Genomic DNA, 20,621 nt, shown 5'->3' on the forward strand with positions numbered 1-20,621 from the left:
AATCGGCATCTGCTTGAAACTACAAGGGCCTTGATGTTTCAAATGGGGGTTCTCAAGCAGTTTTGGAGTGATGCCATTTCCACAGCCTGTTTCTTGATTAATCGGATGCCCTCTGCGGTCTTGGGTGGGAAAACACCTTTCCATACTCTGTATCCTTCAAAGCCTATGTTCCATGTTGACCCGCGTATATTTGGCTGCGTGTGCTTTGTTCGAGATGTTCGTCCCCATGTCACCAAGTTAGATCCTAAGTCTTTAAAGTGTGTGTTTCTTGGATATTCCCGTGTGCAGAAAGGGTATCGGTGTTACTCTCCTGAGCTTGGTAGGTACCTTGTTTCCATTGATGTTGCCTTTCATGAGGACGTCCCTTTCTTTCCTTCATCCCTAGATGCTGTTCGTAAGGGGGAGGAGGATGATATATTGATGTATACGGTAACGTCGTCTGTTCTTTCCCTTGTTCCTACCCCTGTTCCTACCCCTCCTGTCTTGCAAGTGTATTCTCGTCGACCTCGACCTGACACACTCGTACCGGCACTGCCTCCCATTCCAGCCTCGGTACAGACTCCGTGCCCTGACACCACCTCTATGTCATCAGATCCAGTCTTAATTGATGACCGTCCGATTGCCACCCGGAAAGGTAAAGGTACCTGTACTTATCCTATATCCTCTGTTGCATCATATGATAGGCTGTCACATGCCTCGTGTTCTTTTATTGCTTCCCTTGAGTCTATTTCCATTCCTAAGACTGTTAGGGATGCCTTGTCCCATCCTGGGTGGCGAAATGCCATGATTGAGGAGATGAACGCTTTGGATCACAATGGCACTTGGGAGTTGGTCACTATGCCTGCGGGTAAAAGATCTATTGGTTGTAAATGGGTGTTTACTGTCAAAGTTAATTCTGATGGGTCTGTGGCTCGATTGAAGGCTCGTCTTGTGGCTAAGGGATATGCCCAAACTTATGGAATTGATTATTCTGACACTTTTTCTCTTGTGGCTAAGCTTACTTCTGTCAGGTTACTCATCTCAATGGCTGCCATTCATGATTGGCCTTTGCATCAGCTTGATATCAAGAACGCCTTTTTGCATGGGGATCTTCATGAAGAGGTGTACATGGAGCAACCTCCTGGGTTTGTTGCTCAGGGGGAGTCTGGGAAAGTATGTCATCTTCGGCGATCGTTATACGGGCTGAAACAAAGTCCACGTGCATGGTTTGGAAAGTTTAGTCAAGTTGTTGAGAAGTTTGGAATGGTGAAAGGCAAATCGGATCATTCCATGTTCTACAAGTGGTCCAAAACAGGTGTCATCTGGTTGGTGGTTTACGTAGATGACATTGTCATTACAGGGAGAGACACCGAAGGGATTTTGTCTCTCAAGTCATTTCTTCACAGTCAATTTCAAACGAAGGATTTGGGACCACTAAAGTATTTCCTGGGTATTGAAGTTATGAGGAACAAAACAGGTATATTACTCTCCCAACGAAAATATGTTATTGACTTACTCTCTGAAACAGGGAAACTAGGTACGAAACCATGCAATACTCCTATGATACCAAACTTGCAATTGTCAAAGGAAGGGGAATTGTTTGAAGATCCTGAGAGGTATAGGAGATTGGTTGGGAAGCTAAACTACTTGACCGTAACCCGTCCAGATATTGCATACCCAGTTAGCGTTTTGAGTCAGTACATGTCATCTCCAACTATTGATCACTGGGCAGCTGTAGAGCACATCTTGAGTTACTTAAAGGGAGCTCCTGGACACGGAATTTTGTATAAGAATCACGGTCACACTCGGATTGAGTGTTTTACTGATGCGGATTGGGCAGGTTCCAAAGAGGATCGTAGATCAACAACTGGATATTGTGTTTTCTTTGGAGGTAATCTGGTTTCCTGGAAGAGTAAGAAGCAGAATGTAGTCTCTCGTTCGAGTGCAGAGTCTGAATATAGAGTGATGACATAATCAACGAGTGAAGTAATGTGGATACACAACCTGTTGTATGAGTCTGGTTTCAAAGCTCCAATTCCTGCAAAGTTATGGTGTGATAACCAAGCTGCTCTTCATATTGCATCAAACCCGGTGTTCCATGAACGAACTAAGCACATAGAGATTGACTGTCATTTTGTACGTGAGAAGATACAACACGGGTTAATCTCCACAGGATTTGTGAAGACAGGAGAACAACTTGGGGACTTATTCACGAAGGCCCTTACTAGAACCCGAGTCAGTTATTTGTGTAACAAGTTGGGCATGATCAATGTCTTTGCTCCAACTTGAGGGGGAGTGTTATAGAATATTTCTGTGTGATTGAGTTTCCTATATTTTAGGAAACTAGAATATTAGCATACCATATCAGTCTAGATCAAGCTAGTATTTAAGGGGAGGTTGACTAACCCTAAAGACACACAGAAATAAGAGAGAGCTCTCCAAGGTATTCTTTTTTCTTCCAGTACTATAACATATATATATATATATATATATATATATATGTGTGTGTGTGTGTGTGTGTGTGTGTGTGTGTGTGTGTGTGTGTGTGTTTCCACATTGATTTTGATGTTCATATTTTTGAATTAGTATGAATGAGTGTAGTACTTGACTTTGTGTGTGTACGTGTGTGTGATTTTTTTTATTTTTTTTTATTTTGTAAATTTTTGTTGTTGAATTGATACTAATCTTGGAGTATTCACTGGCCACTATTGCTACCTTTTCACTACAATACATGCAATTAAATAGTTTGTCACTTTATGCTTAAATTTTTTTTAAACAGTGGCTACATCCTATATACCAAGTGTTTTTTGTTATCAAGGTTTATGCTGATTTTGCTATTAATCCAAGTAGGTTGAGTCTAGAAAATGAAATTCATTATAAATTTGCGGTTGTTCTAATATATTTAAAGGATGCACAATAAGTATTTTACATACAAGATCAATGAATGTTGCAACGAGCTATTTTTGAAATTTCTTCACTTTCTGGACTTGCAAGATTGATTGTAACATTATTGTAGTCTCGGTATCTTTTCAATGCGTCAAGTGTGTCACGATGTTCTATTGTCCTATATGTTCATAATTTTTGAACTATACATTTATAATTATGAACAGTTTTGGAACCGTGTCCAGAGGCGGACCCACAGTGGGGGCAACTGCCCCCACTCCCCCACCCCCACCCCCACCCCATACTATATATATTGTATGTATAGGTCCTTATATAGATAAAAAAACGTTTATATATTAAATATACCAAGTTTTAAATAGAAGTTAATCTAGCTTAGATGGTAAGGCTACTTATTCCTATATGGATAGGCCAAGATTTGAATCCTGTAGAGTTACTAGTGTGATGAGTAATTTATAATGTATTTTCCATTCGAACTATTTTATCTAATTAATTATGTTTTATATTTTGTTTTAAATATTTTTATTGTGATGTATTTTAAGTTTTCATCTTTAATTAAGGCTATGTCTCTAAGTGTTTTAATTTTTTATGTTTCAAAATATCTCGTTAATAAAATTCTCGCCCCCACTGAACAAGATTTCTGGGTCCGCCACTGACCGTGTCCACCTTAATTGACACGGTTCCACAGCATAATTTGTCTCTAATCATGTTGTGCCAAATAATAAAATTCTTGACATGGATTGGCTTGACCCATAGCCCAAAACATTAAAAAATATTTAATTTACTTTTTCAATTTCTTTAGTTTATACTTATTATATTTATTAATGTCCGATTAAAATATAGATTGCCTTGTGTCACCTAAACTATAAAAATCTTGATCCGGCCCACAACTTAAAAATTTAAAAATAATAAATTTTGGTTTTCAACTTTTTAGTTTAGATTTATTAAATTAATTAATGTTTAATTAAATATGAGTTTGACTATGTCAAACCAAACAATAATAAAAATCTTGGTATGACCATGCCGACATCCCAAACAAATAATTTTTAAAATAAATTTATAGTTCAAAATTATTATATTTGTCAATTTATGTATTTATTTTTATCATAATAAGTTACAAGTTAAAAATATTTATTACATCTTTTTATTATAATAATTATTAATCTTTATACCTTTTTAAATTTTAATTTATGATTTTATTTTAAAAATAATAGTAATCATAATGATAATAATAATAATAATTAGAATTAGTAATCTTTAAAAAGAAAAAACTTTTACTCCCTCTGTCCCATTTTGTTAGTCTGATTCGGTTAACGAGACTTGACTGAAGCTATTTTTACTTCAATTTTTCATAGTATTAAATTTATTTTTAGTATATAAAATTTATATATTTAGAAACTACATTAAAAGTACTATTTTACATGAAAAAAAATTAAATTTAAAAATAATTAAAAATTACTAAAGAAAATAAGCAATAAAAAAAGAGTTGGATTGACCAATAAATAGTAAACAGGACAGGCAAAATGGAACAGAGGGAGTAATAGATTTATGTTCATGTTTTAAATAAAAATCAACCAAATAGAAAAAATATAATTTTTTAAATTTTAAAGAAACGTTATTTTGTTTTAATGTGATAATAGTTTCTGGAAAAAATGTCAAATAGGCGACTGAACTTTTTACACATTGTGCAATTGAATCATCGAATAAAAAAGTGTGCAATTGAAACATTAAAAACTTAAAAATTGTGCAAATAGCATTTTTACAAATTACTTCTAAGTTTCTCTTAAATATAATATCTAATGTTAAATTATATATACAAAAAATTATTTTAATTATTATTTTCAGAATAAGGTAAAAGCAACCATGACAGAACAATTCCGATTCCGATTAGGTGTATGCCTATCCCATTACTTGCGAGGCCAAAATTGGTATATTGAAATTCGACGCCGGTGGACTAGTGGTAGGATAAAAGACTGAAATGTGTAGGGGGAAGTCGAAATTCCGTAAATGTGTGCTGACTTTTTTTTTTTTGACATAAATGTGTAAAACTCACTTCCGACTTGCGTTTTTGCAGTTGTCCCGGCTGTATTTTTTTTTTTCATTATTTACTTAAAACGCAAGTAGGAGTTGCGTTTTTCGTATTGTATACGTAAAACGCATATGCCAAATGCGTTTTCATGAGACGTATCGAATACGTTAAAACGCATTTGGAAGATGCGTTTTACGTATAATACTGTAAAATACGAAAAACGCAACTCCCAAATGCTGTTTATTTACCGGCGGCAGTCCGCCAGAATTTTTTGTTGTAGCAGTAGCGTTTATGTTCCATCTCTTTACCTCTAATAGGCCATCTGTATCTAATCAAGAAACCACTTCATCGTACTTTAGCCAACATCTCCCACAAACATGGTCCCGTGCTATTTCTGTAATTCGGGTCACGCCCTGTTCTGCTAGTTTCTTCTCCTTCGACCGTGGAGCAATGTTTCACCAAGAACGATGTTGTGCTCGCCAACCATCCCAGGTTGCTTGCCGGGAAGTACCTCGGCTACGATTACACGACGCTTGTTTTGGGCCCATACGGCTACCACTGGCGCAACCTAAGACGGATTGCTTCCACGGAGATCTTGTCCGCTCACCGGATTCAAGCGTTTGCCGATATACGCAGAGATGAGGTCCGTTCGCTGATCAAACGGCTTCATAGAGACTCTGGGTATCAAGCGGTGGATATGAAATCGGCGTTCTTTGAGCTGACTTTGAACATCTTGATGGTGATGATTGCTGGGAAGAGATACTGTGGAGGATCTGCAGAGGATGTGTGCGTATTGCGTTTTGTTGTTTTCGCAAGTCGCCGGAGAGCGCCGGTGTGGCGCCAGTGTACAAAACCAGTAAACGCAACTCACTATTGCGTTTTACGTATAATACGTAAAACGCAAAATTAACTTGCGTTTTTAGCGATACCGTATCTCCTTCAAAAACGCATTCCGGTAATGCGTTATACGTATATGAATACGTAAACCCAACTCGTGTTTTACGTAAATACAAAAAAAAAAAAAAAAAAAAAAAAAAAGGACCGGGACACAAGCAAAAACGCAACTCCCAACTGAGTTTTGCACATTCATGTCAAAAAAAAAAAAAAAAAAAAAAAAAAAGCGACACATTTGTGAAAATAGGGGCCTTTGACCGCATATTTCAGTCTTTTATCCCCCGTGGTAATGTAGTTGGCAAAGGGAGAAGGGCAATTCTGGCAGAGAAAGAAGAAGTGTGCGCATCTATCGTTGAAGAGTGGACCAAAGGCAAGCAACGAGAAACGGTCTTCTTTTTTTTTCCGATAACCTTAAACTGATTAACCACCCAACCATATATATTATAACTTCCTCTACGCGCTCTGAATAATAAACGCTCTTTCTTCTTCCCCAATATATTCCCAGTACCTTCTACGCGCTCTAATGTTAGTTCTCTCTCCTCACAAATCACAAAATTCTTAACTGAATTCTCCACTCAACAACAACGTTAGTTAACCATGACGGATCAAGGTTCGTTCTTGAACCGCATCAGCATCCGCCGCAACCAGGTGGTATCCGTCGAAAGCAACAACCATGACCAAGAGCTCGAAGATCTCGAATTCTTCCAGAAACACGTCGCCGACCGCTTCTCCGAGCTCCTACCCAAAACCGGCGGCGCAGGCGACGGCGACGCGGCTGATTCGCCGGCGTGCGACCACGCGCCGCTCCTCTCCATCTCCTGGTTCAGGAAACTTCTAGACGCGTTCCTCCTCTGCGAGGCCGAGTTTAAAGCGGTGGTTCTTATCGGGCGTGACCCGTTGCAGTTCTCCAAGCCGCCGTTCGATCGGCTCATTCCGATTTTGGAGCTTAATGCCGGAGACGTCTTCCTCCCTGATTCACAGTTTGGGGAGGGTGAATTCACCTTTTGGGGAGGGCGAAGAGATTTATAATTTCTGTGAATTTTGTTGTGGTAGATGTTGGTGATGATGAATTTAATTAGAAGACCATTCTTGACCACTCGATATACCATCATTAATGATTTTGTGTTATCTTAGTGTCATCCCGCACCCTAAACTATACCGAATTCTTCATGCCGCACCCTGATTTTTCATAAGTGCTGTTTGGATCCGCAAACCATTAAATTTTGTTCGCCTAGAACTTTTTACAGGTTACTTATCGGTTACAGGTAATCTATGCTGACATGGACTTTTTTCTTCTATACACCTAGGCCATTGTCGAGAGCTCCAGCTGCCACTACTTCTTCAATCTTTCAAGCTCTGTCTAACTCCCCTACGTTTTCCGACGGGTTCACCTTCCATTGGAAACTTCTTGGTCGCACATTGCAACAACACCATTATACGAAGATTCTTCGAAATGTTCATGTTCCCGGTTCGGAGGATCCGACGAGGTCATTGTATATAGTCGTTGGCAATTGCTTAAAGCTCACGTTCACTTCGGAGTGTTCGCAGTCGTGTAGTGTCCGGTCGTCTAACAACTCAGCTCCATTCACCCGTTATTCTACTCACCGGAATGCAGTCCGGAAGAGTGGACGTTCGGCGACCAAGCCATGTACCTCCTTGATCAAATTTCTCTGGCTTAACATCAAAAACTATTTTTTCAGCCTTTCTCCTCGGCCTTTGATGCTCCCGCTCCAGCTCCAGCTCCAGCAACACCAAAATCTTTACCTTATACCGAAATAGATTTCTTCATGGGATGCTTCAGTCTCTCTCGAAGTGCATGACCAATTTGGATTATAATATAATGGAGAAAATTTGTTCTTAAAAGGCAGTTGAGTTAATGCTTTTTGAATCAAACTTTAATAAATAAAAAAAAAACACACCATTTGATTTAAAATCTAATTTATAAGAAATCATAATATATCTCATTTATAAAAACAAAAACACCTTAATTATATTACAACTTGAAAACGGTCTCCCATCCACCAAGAAAATACATGCAGAATCAAGATAGAAACGAAATGAGAAAAAAGAACTTAATTAGGTCTCTAATATACCCAATTCAACGAACCACGTACTCATCATATATACTCTGTAATTCATAGTTACTACATAAACGACTCCGGTGGTGCAGCATAGGCGGACGGCAAGATATGGTACTCGCACATTGAGCGTTTAACAATTCCTCAATCCTCTCCTCGCTCAATCCAAGAGGCAAGATATGGTACTCGCACATTGAGCGTTTAACAATTCGTCAATCCTCTCCTCGCTCAATCCAAGAGCGGCTGCTAACTCTGGCCCTCTTAACAACTGCATCACTGAACTCTCGGCCACCAAGAATTATGGCTAGTTGTCCTTGGCCGACATGGTGAAGCCGAAGAGCACAAACTTCCTATTCCTCGACGCCATCTGGCAGAACGAGAAGACGCTATCAGGTCCTATTATTCCACGAAAAGCCATAGACGATCGAAAAGTTGCAAGAAGTTTCATGGCTTGTTGCCGGAGTTACAAGAGAGAGTTCATTTACTTGGAAGCAATTATTTGATTTTGCAGCTCTACTTCTTGCCTAAGTGTCAAAAGGACGGCAAGGATGGCAGCAACGACTAGTCGTTGGCGACAGATGGCGAGGTGAGGCAACGCTAGGAGAGGGGCTATCGGTGATCGGCGATGCTGGTAGACCGAGGCTGGGACGTTGAGATTTCATAAATCATAATGGTGGATTGCAATCATGGCGAGAGGCTGGCTGCAATCTAGGATTCTATTGGGTTGACTTAAAAAGAAGGTCTACATCAGCTAATAACCTGTGACATGTCATATTAACTTGGTAACCTGTTAAAAATTCTAGGCGAAAAAAATTTAATGGTTTGTGGAGCAAAATAGCACTTACGGAAGTTCAGGGTGCTGCATGACAAATCCGATATAGTTCATGGTGCGGGATGACAATTTAGCCTAATTAATTTAGTTTACTAGTATTTTTGTCATTTTATTTCTAAATTTTTAGTGATGAGGTTGAAATGGATCTCATCATTTTATCAGCTATAGTGGGATCATTTATTAAAAAAAATTATGAATTGGTAATATTATTCATACATATATATATATATATATATATATATATATATATATATATATAGCATTTGTATTATTAGTGGACATATAGGATTTACTTGATATAATACAACAGATTTAACTTTGTAAAATGTTTTAAGAAAACTTATAATTATTTAATATTCTGTTAAAAAAAACCTTCTAAATATGACTACTTTCCACAGTGCCAAACTGAATTTGACCACTTCACATCTGTCAATGACATTGAAAGATGATAGTGTGTCTTGACTTGATTGGCATGATCACCATCTCCACTTCATCTTCAGAAAATACGATGGACATGGTATAATGGGTTCAAAGTTGCAACGAGCTATTTTTGAAATTTCTTCACTTTCTGGACTTGCAAGATTGATTGTAGCATTATTGTAGTCTCGGCATCTTTTTAATGCGTCAAGTGAGTCACGATGTTCTATTGTCTTACATTGACATTTTTATAATGAACTTTAAATTTAGGTACGTAAGATAATGATATAATTACCATTTATACATTATTATCAGCATAAAAGCATACAAGTCCTTTAGGTGTATAATAAATATTAATAGTTTATTCAATACTTCCACATGAAACATGTAGGGAAAAAAACTATCAGTCAACATGAGCTTGCAAGATCAGGAGTTCATAGTACAACTAGGATCTCAATCATATACACAACAAGACAAATCCACAGCTTTCTACATCATAATCTCATTGCATACATATGTCATCTATGATACAACCAATAACTCAATTGCAAATGACACACTACCAACAAAAAATGCCAAATAGTGAAGATGAAGACAATAACAATGCTACACAAAAAATAATTAAGAAGACTTAGATAAATTCAAACCAAAAATAGTATTTATTTAGACTATCGTTTTTAGACTAAATATTTAGCATTTTAGCCTATCGATTTTACAAAGTTGCAAACATTTATTGTAGTGACAATTATAATGAATCTCCTATATTATCTTGCATTCATATCCTTTGAATTATCTATTTAAATAAACAAATTCAACATTCAATTACTTGTGTATGAACTTCTTCTATATAATATTGCATTGATATACTTTGAAATACTTATTTAAATATAAACATTGGACATTAACACATTCGCGCAATGCGTGTGTAAAACTAGTTGTTACTAATGAAAGACATATTAATAAAAGATTGTATGCTATATTTGGTAGAGTTATTTTAGATCTTATAGCTTACTTTAAACTACAAATAAGTTATAAGTTATGTTTGGTAAAATATAAAGAACTTAAAATAATAACTTTTTCACAAAGAGCCAATAACACTTCCACTGAGGCTTGAACTCACAACCTTTCATATGGAAGTCCAATCCAAGTGCCATTAAACCACAAGATCTTAGCAAAATAATAACTTATTTTAAGTGAATTGAAATACATTGTGGTTTGATGGGATCTCTATTGCTTTCCATAAGGAAGGTATTATGTTTGAATCTCATCCTAATCAAGTGGGAGATGCTATAACTAGGTTAGAGTGTATTAAAAAGAAAAACTTATTTTGAAATGCTATTAGCTAGTACCTGCTATTAGCTTTTAAGCTTCTAGGTTTAAACTAGCTTTTAAGCTTGGTATGTCAAATTTATATAAAGGCAAAAACCTATGTAAGAGTGTCCGTGAGATGAGCTAGATTGTAAACAACTGGGTGTGTACGTAACTATAACAATAAGTATTATAACATCCATCATTAGTAATAATCAATTTTAACATAAATAGTATCACAATTTAACATACAAGTATTACAATATCTATCATAAGTAACAATTTATTTTTAATTTAAATTGGTATTAAATTTTCTATAATAAGTATTACAATATTTACATTAGAATTACACTTTGTAAATATTACAATTTTAGTTTATAAGTATTACAATATTTATCATTAGTAACAATCATTTTACCCGGCCTAAATAGTATCGCAATTTCACATATAAATATTATTATAATATTTATTATAAATAAGAGTTTATTTATTTCAAATTCGTATTAAATTTTCTATATTAATTATTATGATTTATATAATAAGTAACAAACAACTATCATATATTCGACCCGTCTCATACATGTGTGACTTTAATTCTCACTAATAACATTTTGATCTCTAAAAATATACTAATGGTTTGTTTGGGAACTTGAAAAATGCATTTCAAAAGTTATTTTGTGAGTTTTTTTTTTTTTTAGTATTTTTGCTATTAATGAAAAATGGAGTCAACAAAAAATACTCATCCTGGTTATACGAAAAATGACTCATTTTAGCGGAAAATGTATTCCAAGATTATTATAAGTATGATTTTTTTTTCAAATTCGTATCTCATGCTCAATTTTCTCTCTATTTCTCTTTGAGTGGTGTCAAATTGGTGAGTTGGCCCAACATCTGTCTAGTTATGGATTGAACGCTCGTTCGGTTAAAATATGAGTCTAATCATCAATCGTTATGCTGTGGAATCGTGTCCACCTTGCAAGGCGGACACGGTTCTATCTTCATAATTACTGAACTATATGTTCATAATTATAAAGCTATATATTAATAATTTTTGAACTTCATATTCATAATTATTGAACTCTATATTCACAATTACAGAACTACATGTTCATAATTACTAAACTATATGTTCATAATTATAGAGTTATATGTTCATAATTTTTTTAACTTCATATTCACAATTAAATCTCTATATTTATAATTACAGAACTATATGTTCGTAATTATGTTCACAACTCTATGTTCATAATTATAGAACTATATGTTCATAATTTTTGAACTATATATTCATAATTGTGAACAGTTTTGGAACCGTGTCCACCTTGGAAAGTGGACAATCATGTTGTGCCAAATAATAAAATTCTTAACATGGATTGGCTTGACCCATAACCCAAAACATTAAAATTATTATTTTTGTCAATTTATGTATTTATTTTTATCATAATAAGTTACAAGTTAAAAATATTTATTACATCTTTTTATTATAATAATTATTAATCTTTATACCTTTATAAATTTTAATTTATGATTTTATTTTAAAAATAATAGTAATCATAATGATAATAATAATAATTAGAATTAGTAATCTTTTAAAAGAAATAACTTTTAATAGATATATGTTCATGTTTAAAAATAAATAAAAATCAACCAAATAGAAAAAATATAATTTTTTAAATTTTAAAGAATTCGACGCTGGTGGACTGGTGGTAAACTGGTAATGTAGTTGGCAAAGGGAGAAGGGCAATTCTGGCAGACAAAGAAGAAGTGTGCGCATCTATCGTTCAAGAGTGGACCAAAGGCAAGCAACGAGAAACGGTCTTCTTTTTTTCCGACAACCTTAAACTGATTAACCACCCAACCATATATATTATAACTTCCTCTACGCGCTCTGAATAATAAACGCTCTTTCTTCTTCCCCAATATATTCCCAGTACCTTCTACGCGCTCTAATGTTAGTTCTCTCTCCTCACAAATCACAAAATTCTTAACTGAATTCTCCACCCAACAACAACGTTAGTTAACCATGACGGATCAAGGTTCGTTCTTGAACCGCATCAGCATCCGCCGCAACCAGGTGGTATCCGTCGAAAGCAACAACCATGACCAAGAGCTCGAAGATCTCGAATTCTTCCAGAAACACGTCGCCGACCGGTTCTCCGAGCTCCTACCCAAAACCGGCGGCGCAGGCGACGGCGACGTGGCTGATTCGCCGGCGTGCGACCACGCGCCGCTCCTCTCCATCTCCTGGTTCAGGAAACTTCTAGACGCGTTCCTCCTCTGCGAGGCCGAGTTTAAAGCGGTGGTTCTTATCGGGCGTGACCCGTTGCAGTTCTCGAAGCCGCCGCTCGATCGGCTCATCCCGGATATCCTTGACCGCTCCGTTAAGGCGCTCGACATTTGTAACGCCGTTAGTCACGGCGTGGAGCTGGTCCGGCACTGGCAGAAGCTGGCGCAGATCGCCGTCACGTCTCTGGAGCAGAAGCCGTTGGGGGACGGGCAAGTTCGGCGCGCCAAGAAGGCGTTGAATACGCTGATGACGTCGATGACGCTCGACGACAAGGAGAACAACGCGAGCCACGGGAAACTCTCGGAGCGGAGCTGGTCGTTCGGCCGCCGCGGCGGCGGCGGTTCTACCAACAAGGACAGAGCCGCCGGGAGTTTCCGGTCGCTGTCGTGGTCCGTCGCCAAGTCCTGGTCCGCCGCCAAACAGATCCAAGCCATGTCCTCCAATCTCGTGGCGCCGCGCGGCGGCGAGACCACGGCGCTGCCGGTCTACATCATGAGCACGGTCCTCGTGTTCGTAATGTGGGCGCTGGTGGCCGCGATCCCCTGCCAGGAAAGAACCGGGCTCTCCACCCATTTCCCCGTCCCCCGGCAGCTCACCTGGGCGCAAGCCATGATCGGGCTTCACGAGAAGATCGCGGAGGAGTGGAAAAAGAAGGAGAAGAAAGGGGTCTCCGGGCTGCTAGAAGAGGTGCAAAGGATGGAGAAAGCCGCCCAGTCACTGATCGAATTCGCCGACTCGTTTCAGTTCCCGTTGGAGGAAGAAAAGGCGGACGAAGTGGCGATGCAGGTGTCGGAGATGTCGGATATTTGCCGGAAAATGGACGACGGGCTGCTTCCATTGCAGCAACAAGTAAGAGAAGTGTTTCATAGGATCGTGAGGAGCAGGGCTGAAGTTTTGGACGTTCTTGATCAAGTTGGCAAAATGTCCGCCCCGGTTCCATATTGAGACTGAGACAGGCTTTCCAAATTTTGCACCCACTGTATTTTTAGGATTGTTTTGATGAATCTGTAGGGTACTTAGAGTTATTCACACCTTTAAGATCTTATTATTAAAATTCTTTTTTATTAAGATCACAAATTCTTCCATATCCTCCTGACTTAGAAAGTTAGAAATAAACAGAATTGCACAATTGTAATTCTGAAATTCTTTACGCGTTTTTCTTCTTTTCACTATTATCTTAAAATTTCCATCAATAGGTAATTATTTAGACAAATTATCCAACATGCCAAATTGCCAATATGCCATTCACATCTTTTTCCATAATTAAAAAAAGAGTTAATACCCAAAATTGTCCTCGATTATAGTGGTTTTTCTCAATTTCGTCCTAAACGACTTTGGTGACCTAATATCGTCCCAGACTTTTGTGTTTCGCTCAATTTAGTCCTCCATTTGTTATTCCGTCAAATTAGTGTATTAAGGGACAATTCAGTAATGTTAATATTGATCTCTCTTTACTTTCAACTTGTGAAGTGCGAAATTCATCTTTCTTATACGAATTACACCCAGATTTACTCCCGGACCTACAAATCAAATTTTATATTCGCAGTTTTAGGAGTAATTCTGGAGTAATTCGTAAAAAAAAAAAAGAAGAAGGGATTTCGCAGTTCACATGTCTATGAGTAAAGAGATGCCAATATTAAAATTACTGAATTGTCTATTTATTTAACACCAAATGGACAGAATAACAAATGAGGGACTAAATTGAGCAAAAACACAAAAATTTGGGACTAAATTGAGCGAAATACAAAAGTCTGGGACGATATTAGGTCACCAAAGTCGTTTAGGACGAAATTGAGAAAAACCACTATAGTGGAGGACGATTTTGGGTATTAACTCATTAAAAAAATAATAATTAAATGTCCCAATCATTATACTATGGACCAGGATTATATTTAACTTGTTAAGGTAGACAATTGATGTAAGTAAATTTTGTAAATAATATATTAATTTGTAATACATATATAATTTATTAATTTTGAAGGTACGTAATTTAGATATAATCCACCATGCGCTTTGTAAACCATTGTTTACAATACAATTTTAATACCGTGGACCAGGGTTCACATTCTATTGTGAACATTGGTGCATGTGTCTTATGTTGTGAAGTTTGTATCTTGTGTTATGAAATTCTGTATTTTAAGAGTATGAATTTTGCAACTAAAATGAATTAGTAATTGTGTCTTATGTTATGAATTTATGTGTCTTATGTTGTGAAATTCCGTGTCTATGAACACAAACTATGTACCTAATAAGTAATAACCTAAATCATATTTAAAAAATAAGTAAATATATAACAGTTGTATGTGTCTTGTTGTGATTTTTTGTATTTTGTGTTATAAAATTATATATTTTACGAGCATAAATTTTATACTTTATCGTTCCGATTTAGAGTCCATAATGTTACGTGGATCCTTGTCCATGATATAAATTGGCATCTACATTCTACAATATAACAATGGATGGAAATTTACGTGGGCCAAAAGAGCTGGACATTTTACACTATTGTGGCCCAATACAAGTTGGGCCAGTAGAGGAGAATACTGTGGAGCTGCGTGGGGAAACGCTAATGGCAGATGTCTACCGAAAGGTCAAAGATGAAGAGGAGAAAAACTGGGAGCATAGCACTGGCGACTGGCGTGCAGTTCCATGGCGTCTTATCACCAGAACGAATAGGCTCTCGCGGCTGGCCCGACTCTTCACCGCTTCTTAGAGCCACCCTAAACAATTGTTACTGTTACACATTTAATAATTATTTTATTAAGTAACTATTAATTAAGTTGGATCATCAATGTCTTCAGGTCTCGCTTACCTCTAGTTTTCTTCATTCTCCGATTCTCGTCAAAACCCCTTACTATATTCCCATCTGCTGATTTACCAAGTTGCAGTTCGTAGATTAATGGCGGCTATGTGTAACGCAATGCCGTTGAAGCACGGCCTCTCACTGTGGTGTCCGCAATCGTCTTCTCTCCATCGGACTCCTCAGCTTCCTTCCAGAACCTTCCGGAGAAGCTTCGTTGTTGCTGCTTCTTCGTCTTTCGCCAATGAGAATAGAGAGTAACTATTATACTGTTGTTTTTTTCCCTGTTTAGTTTGTATTGTTGTGATTGTTGTTGTAATTGAGAGTTTGAATTCCATATGATCAATTGCTAGATACGTGATAGTTGGAGGAGGAAACTCTGCTGGATATGCTGCTCGGACTTTCGTCGAACATGGGCAGGCTAATGGGAAGCTTTGCATTGTTTCCAAAGAGGTGAATCATTGACTTCTTTTTAGATCAAAGTTGAAATTTCGTGGCCTTGTTTGATAACTTTGATCTATAATCTGGAGTTGGAGTTGCGCACTTAAATTTTTTTTAGTAGTCCACTTAATATGACTCCATCCCTCCTTTTTGATAGAAAGGTTTTCTAATCATGCTTTGCTTTTAAAGATGTTAATGATTAATATTATTGCTATTCTGTTGTTATATTTCTTGATCAAGGTGGTTTTCTTTTACTTGTGTGGATTGTGGTAGAATGAATTGATTTGTGTATGATTACAGGCATATGCTCCATATGAGCGTCCAGCATTGACAAAAGCTTATCTATTCCCTGTGGATAAGAAGCCTGCACGCTTGCCGGTGAGCTCAATTTTCTTGGTTTGGTGTAGCTTCATTTGCTCTATGGAACTAATTTCAAGTGTTGTCACTTTATCATCAATGTTAGAAGTTGTTAACAACAGTGAACATGATTTGGACTTTACTGAGGATTCATTTTATTGTTTTGTGATTTAGGGCTTTCATACTTGTGTTGGCTCAGGTGGGGAGAGACAGACTCCTGACTGGTACAAAGAGCAAGGGATAGAGGTAATTTTATTTGTATTCTATTTGATGCATTGTCATATCTAGGTTACTGACATTGTTTTCCTACTCTAGTTGGAATCACTAATGAGAAATAACTAGTATAGACATATAGTCCCTCACCATGAAATTATCACTAGGTGTTGTCAAGTCTTCCATAGTGTTACTTATGTATGGCAAGAATCTTAAGAATCAGCTCTCCGAAATCTTTGAGATATGTCATGTAGGTTAAGAGATGGTGTTTACCTATCTTTATCGTGTATGCATTCCTATGGTCTATCATGTAATGGTAACAGAATTCATATTTATTCAGATGGTGTATGAAGATCCAGTAACAGGCATTGATATAGAAAAACAGACTTTGACAACAAATTCTGGAAAATTGCTCAAGTTTGGAACTCTTATTATAGCTACTGGGTGTACAGCCTCTAGGTATTCTAGTTACTTTTTCTGGTCTTTGCATTTTTCAATATTAAATGGAAATTTTTAAATTTTAATGAAGAAATCCACACTCAATCTCTCTTGGTCTTAGATTCCCAGAGAAAATTGGAGGGGGATTACCTGGTGTTCACTATATTCGGGATGTTGCAGATGCAGATTCACTTATATCCTCACTGGTATTGTTGCCCATACACTTTAGAAACATTGGTACATGAAAAAATCATTCAAGTAAAGTTTATAATCAAATGAAACTTTGTCAAATAAGCTGGAATACAAATCTTGTTCAACTTGTAATCCATTCAGTTTTTTTTTTCCCTAGGAGAAAGCAAAGAAGGTTGTAGTTGTTGGGGGTGGCTACATCGGTATGGAAGTGGCTGCAGCTGCAGTTGGTTGGAAACTTGATACAACTGTAAGCACTTGATGTGTTCCCTGTTTTATTTTGTTAGGCATGAATCATAATAACAATGTGAATCCAAATTTCTGTTAGTTGACAAGAACATGAAATGATGTAAATAGACAAAAAAGGCATGTGCATAAGACAATAGAATGTCATTTTTAGGAATGATGAATGGTAAGTCGCATAAACTCCTACATCAATTTGATGCATAATTCTTGGTGACCCTTCCTGTTACCTACAACCCAGAAACTTGAGTGATTTAGTGCTATTTGCCATAAAATTGATATGTCAAGCATATCATTTTTTTTATCACCTCGTCTTAAAGGCTACTCTTATGTTAATCCGTTTTAACGGAAATTGTCTATTAAAATATAGGTAATTTTCCCTGAGGAGCATCTACTGCCTAGATTATTCACTTCTTCCCTTGCACACAAGTATGAACATCTATATACAGAAAATGGTGTCAAATTTGTTAAGGTTCTCTCTCTCTCCTCTATTTTAGTTTCCTTCAATAGTTACTCTTGTGTGAAATTACTTTGTATGATTGAAAATCTGATTATCTTTGAAACTGAATTATTACTTCCAGGGTGCTTCAATAAAACATTTAGAAAGTGGTCCTGATGGACGTGTAGCTGGGGTTAAACTTGGAGATGGATCTGTCATTGAAGCAGACACGGTAATGGATCTGTAGTTAATTATATATTACTGTTATTCCTCATGCCATATATCATCATAAGGACTACAAAGTTGGGAGTGCACTCCAAAAGTAAGAAGCTTCTGAATTATTGATAGCATTTTATTTGTTCTTTAATCTTCAGGTGGTTGTTGGCATTGGAGCAAAACCTGCTGTCAGTCCATTTGAAACTGTTGGCTTAAATAATACTGTGGGTGGAATACAGGTTAGTGCCAAATTCTATCATCTTTGGTGATGACTGATGTCCTTGAGTATCAAATGCCATAAACCCCTCAATTAAAGGAATTGTAGGTCCTGCATCTGTGGTCCTGAAAAATGCTCTCTAAACCTTACATTTCAGGTTGATGGTCAGTTCAGAACAAGCATACCGGGAATTTTTGCTATTGGAGATGTCGCAGCATTTCCATTGAAGGTTCGCATTCTCAATTGCCACTTAAAAGTTTTAGTTAATTTTTCTTGCTTCAACTGTGTCTAATGGACGTCGTACAGATTTACAACCGAACTGCACGAGTGGAGCATGTTGATCATGCTCGTAAATCAGCACAGCATTGCGTAAAATCACTATTGACCGCACACACTCACACGTAAGTTTGTTTTTGTTCCATTCTAAATGCAGAACAACTACTTTATATGGACTAGATTAAAGTTCTGTTTGGTTGTGAACTTCTGATCGAGTAATGTGGTCCTGCCTGGTATCCAGATATGATTATCTCCCGTACTTCTATTCAAGGGTTTTTGAATATGAAGGAAGCCCAAGGAAAGTCTGGTGGCAATTTTTTGGGGACAATGGTAATGATTTGTCGTTGCTATTTTAACTGTCAGAGATTCTTTTCCAGATGCTTTGTAATATTGTGGTTGGTGCTAATTTAAATGACTTCAAATTAACAGTTGGTGAGACTGTTGAAATTGGGAATTTTGATCCAAAGATTGCAACGTTTTGGATCGACTCAGGTACTGTTTTGATAACATGTCCATCCATTTATTATGTAAAAATTTGTTGATGATTCTATGTTCTCATAGGTGCCTTTCCTCTTCCTATTTATTTATGTTCGAAATCTCAGGCACCTAGAGTGGAGGGGCACTTTAATATAGAAGAGAGGAAAAAAATAATTGTTGATGTTTCTACTTTGTTGCAGGTAAACTGAAGGGGGTTCTTCTTGAAAGTGGAAGTCCTGAGGTATGTGTATTCCCAAGATGGAATTGGCAGATCAAACCATGTTTAGTTTGTTCCATTGTTTCTAATAATTCTGGAAATGAGGAAATGACCACATGGTCCCTATCCCTAGTGTATTACTGAACATACTGAAGCAAAATTTGAAAATCAAGATATAAAACCGTCTATGCCACTATAGTCAACAGACCTGAAGTTGCATCTCCTGTTTTGAACAATTTATAATGGTTTTAAAAGGTGGCAAGAAGTTTGAACTATATAGGTATGATTTCCTACGGTGTGAATGCATGCTGATTTTTTTTTTTTCCCTTTTTATTTTAGGAATTCCAACTGCTTCCTAAACTAGCAAGGAATCAGCCTTTTATTGACATAGCCAAACTTCAAAGCGCATCATCTGTCGAAGAGGCTCTGGAAATTGCTCAAGCTTCCCTTGGTGCTAAAGCTACTGTTTAGTCCACAAGGTCAGCCATCACAACTGGCATCTCTGTACTTATTTCAATGGCTCTGGCAAAAGATAGTCCTGGCTATCCATGAGTTTTATCCATTCTTTGGAGTTCAACCTGCCCTCCTATAAGTATCCAACCATTCCAATTTATGCAACCTAGAGAGAGAGAGAGAGAGGAGGGATGGATTTTAATCACACTGTATTAGTTGGATAATCTCTAAAAATAAAATGTTTTTTTTTTTTTTTAAGTGGATTAGTATTTAGTGTTCACTTTGTGCTCTGATTGATTTCTAATAAAAACTTATTGAGTTAGAGTGATCTTTTGCACTTCCAAAATGCCTTTGGAATGGTTTATACTAAGTACTAACTCTGATTTCTGTTTGCAATACTTTTAGCCATTCTTCTCTTGTTACTACATCCATCAGAACAATAAAACCATGGGATTTGGCCTAAAACGTGTCGGCAGAAAAGTTAAACAATTTGGATGAGATTGTAATCATTACTAATTTTTTGAATTTTTTTTTGTCATCGGTTGAAATTAATTATTGTATTTATTTCTCAGTTTTAATCATTCATATTAATTAGGAGTTTAATCCTATTTGGTCTTTTTTATTGCTATATTTGATCTCATTGATGTTTTAGTTCTGATCTGTATTAAATGCCGTTCTTAGAAAACGATTACTACTTTTTAGGCCTATTTAGGTTCACGGCAGTAGCCACAACCTGATGATTACTTTTGTTGTATATATATACATACAATTACATTGTGCCATTCATATACACCACTAAGATATAAGACAATCTCTCATATTGCATGTTGATCCCTTTAGAATGGCTGGCCAATTTGTTCTTGCATCTCAACTGAACCCTGATTTTACGACCAAAGCAATTAGGCTCCGCTTTGGTGCGAATA

At 36.8% G+C, this 20,621-nt stretch overlaps 2 protein-coding genes across 2 annotated transcripts; both read left to right on the plus strand.

Annotated features, from left to right (window-relative positions):
- Window positions 1-12,142: 12,142 nt before the first annotated feature.
- LOC109165765 lies at window positions 12,143-13,793 on the plus strand. Its single transcript, XM_019314684.1, has one exon. It carries the CDS (start codon window positions 12,462-12,464, stop codon window positions 13,668-13,670), a length of 1,209 nt encoding a protein of 402 aa, XP_019170229.1. The 5' UTR covers window positions 12,143-12,461; the 3' UTR covers window positions 13,671-13,793.
- Window positions 13,794-15,308: 1,515 nt separating this feature from the next.
- Window positions 15,309-20,026, plus strand: LOC109165763 (monodehydroascorbate reductase 5, mitochondrial). Its single transcript, XM_019314681.1, has 17 exons — window positions 15,309-15,523; window positions 15,611-15,779; window positions 15,876-15,975; window positions 16,264-16,341; window positions 16,495-16,566; window positions 16,874-16,992; window positions 17,093-17,177; window positions 17,321-17,410; window positions 17,774-17,875; window positions 17,985-18,074; window positions 18,217-18,297; window positions 18,433-18,504; window positions 18,582-18,676; window positions 18,793-18,881; window positions 18,981-19,043; window positions 19,229-19,269; window positions 19,585-20,026. The coding sequence occupies exons 1-17, from the start codon at window positions 15,514-15,516 to the stop codon at window positions 19,714-19,716; spliced, it is 1,488 nt and encodes a 495-aa protein (XP_019170226.1). The 5' UTR covers window positions 15,309-15,513; the 3' UTR covers window positions 19,717-20,026.
- The last annotated feature ends 595 nt before the right edge of the window (window positions 20,027-20,621 follow it).

The sequence above is a fragment of the Ipomoea nil genome, unplaced genomic scaffold (genome assembly GCF_001879475.1).
Source record: "Ipomoea nil cultivar Tokyo-kokei standard unplaced genomic scaffold, Asagao_1.1 scaffold3069, whole genome shotgun sequence".
Classification (NCBI taxonomy): Eukaryota; Viridiplantae; Streptophyta; class Magnoliopsida; order Solanales; family Convolvulaceae; genus Ipomoea; species Ipomoea nil.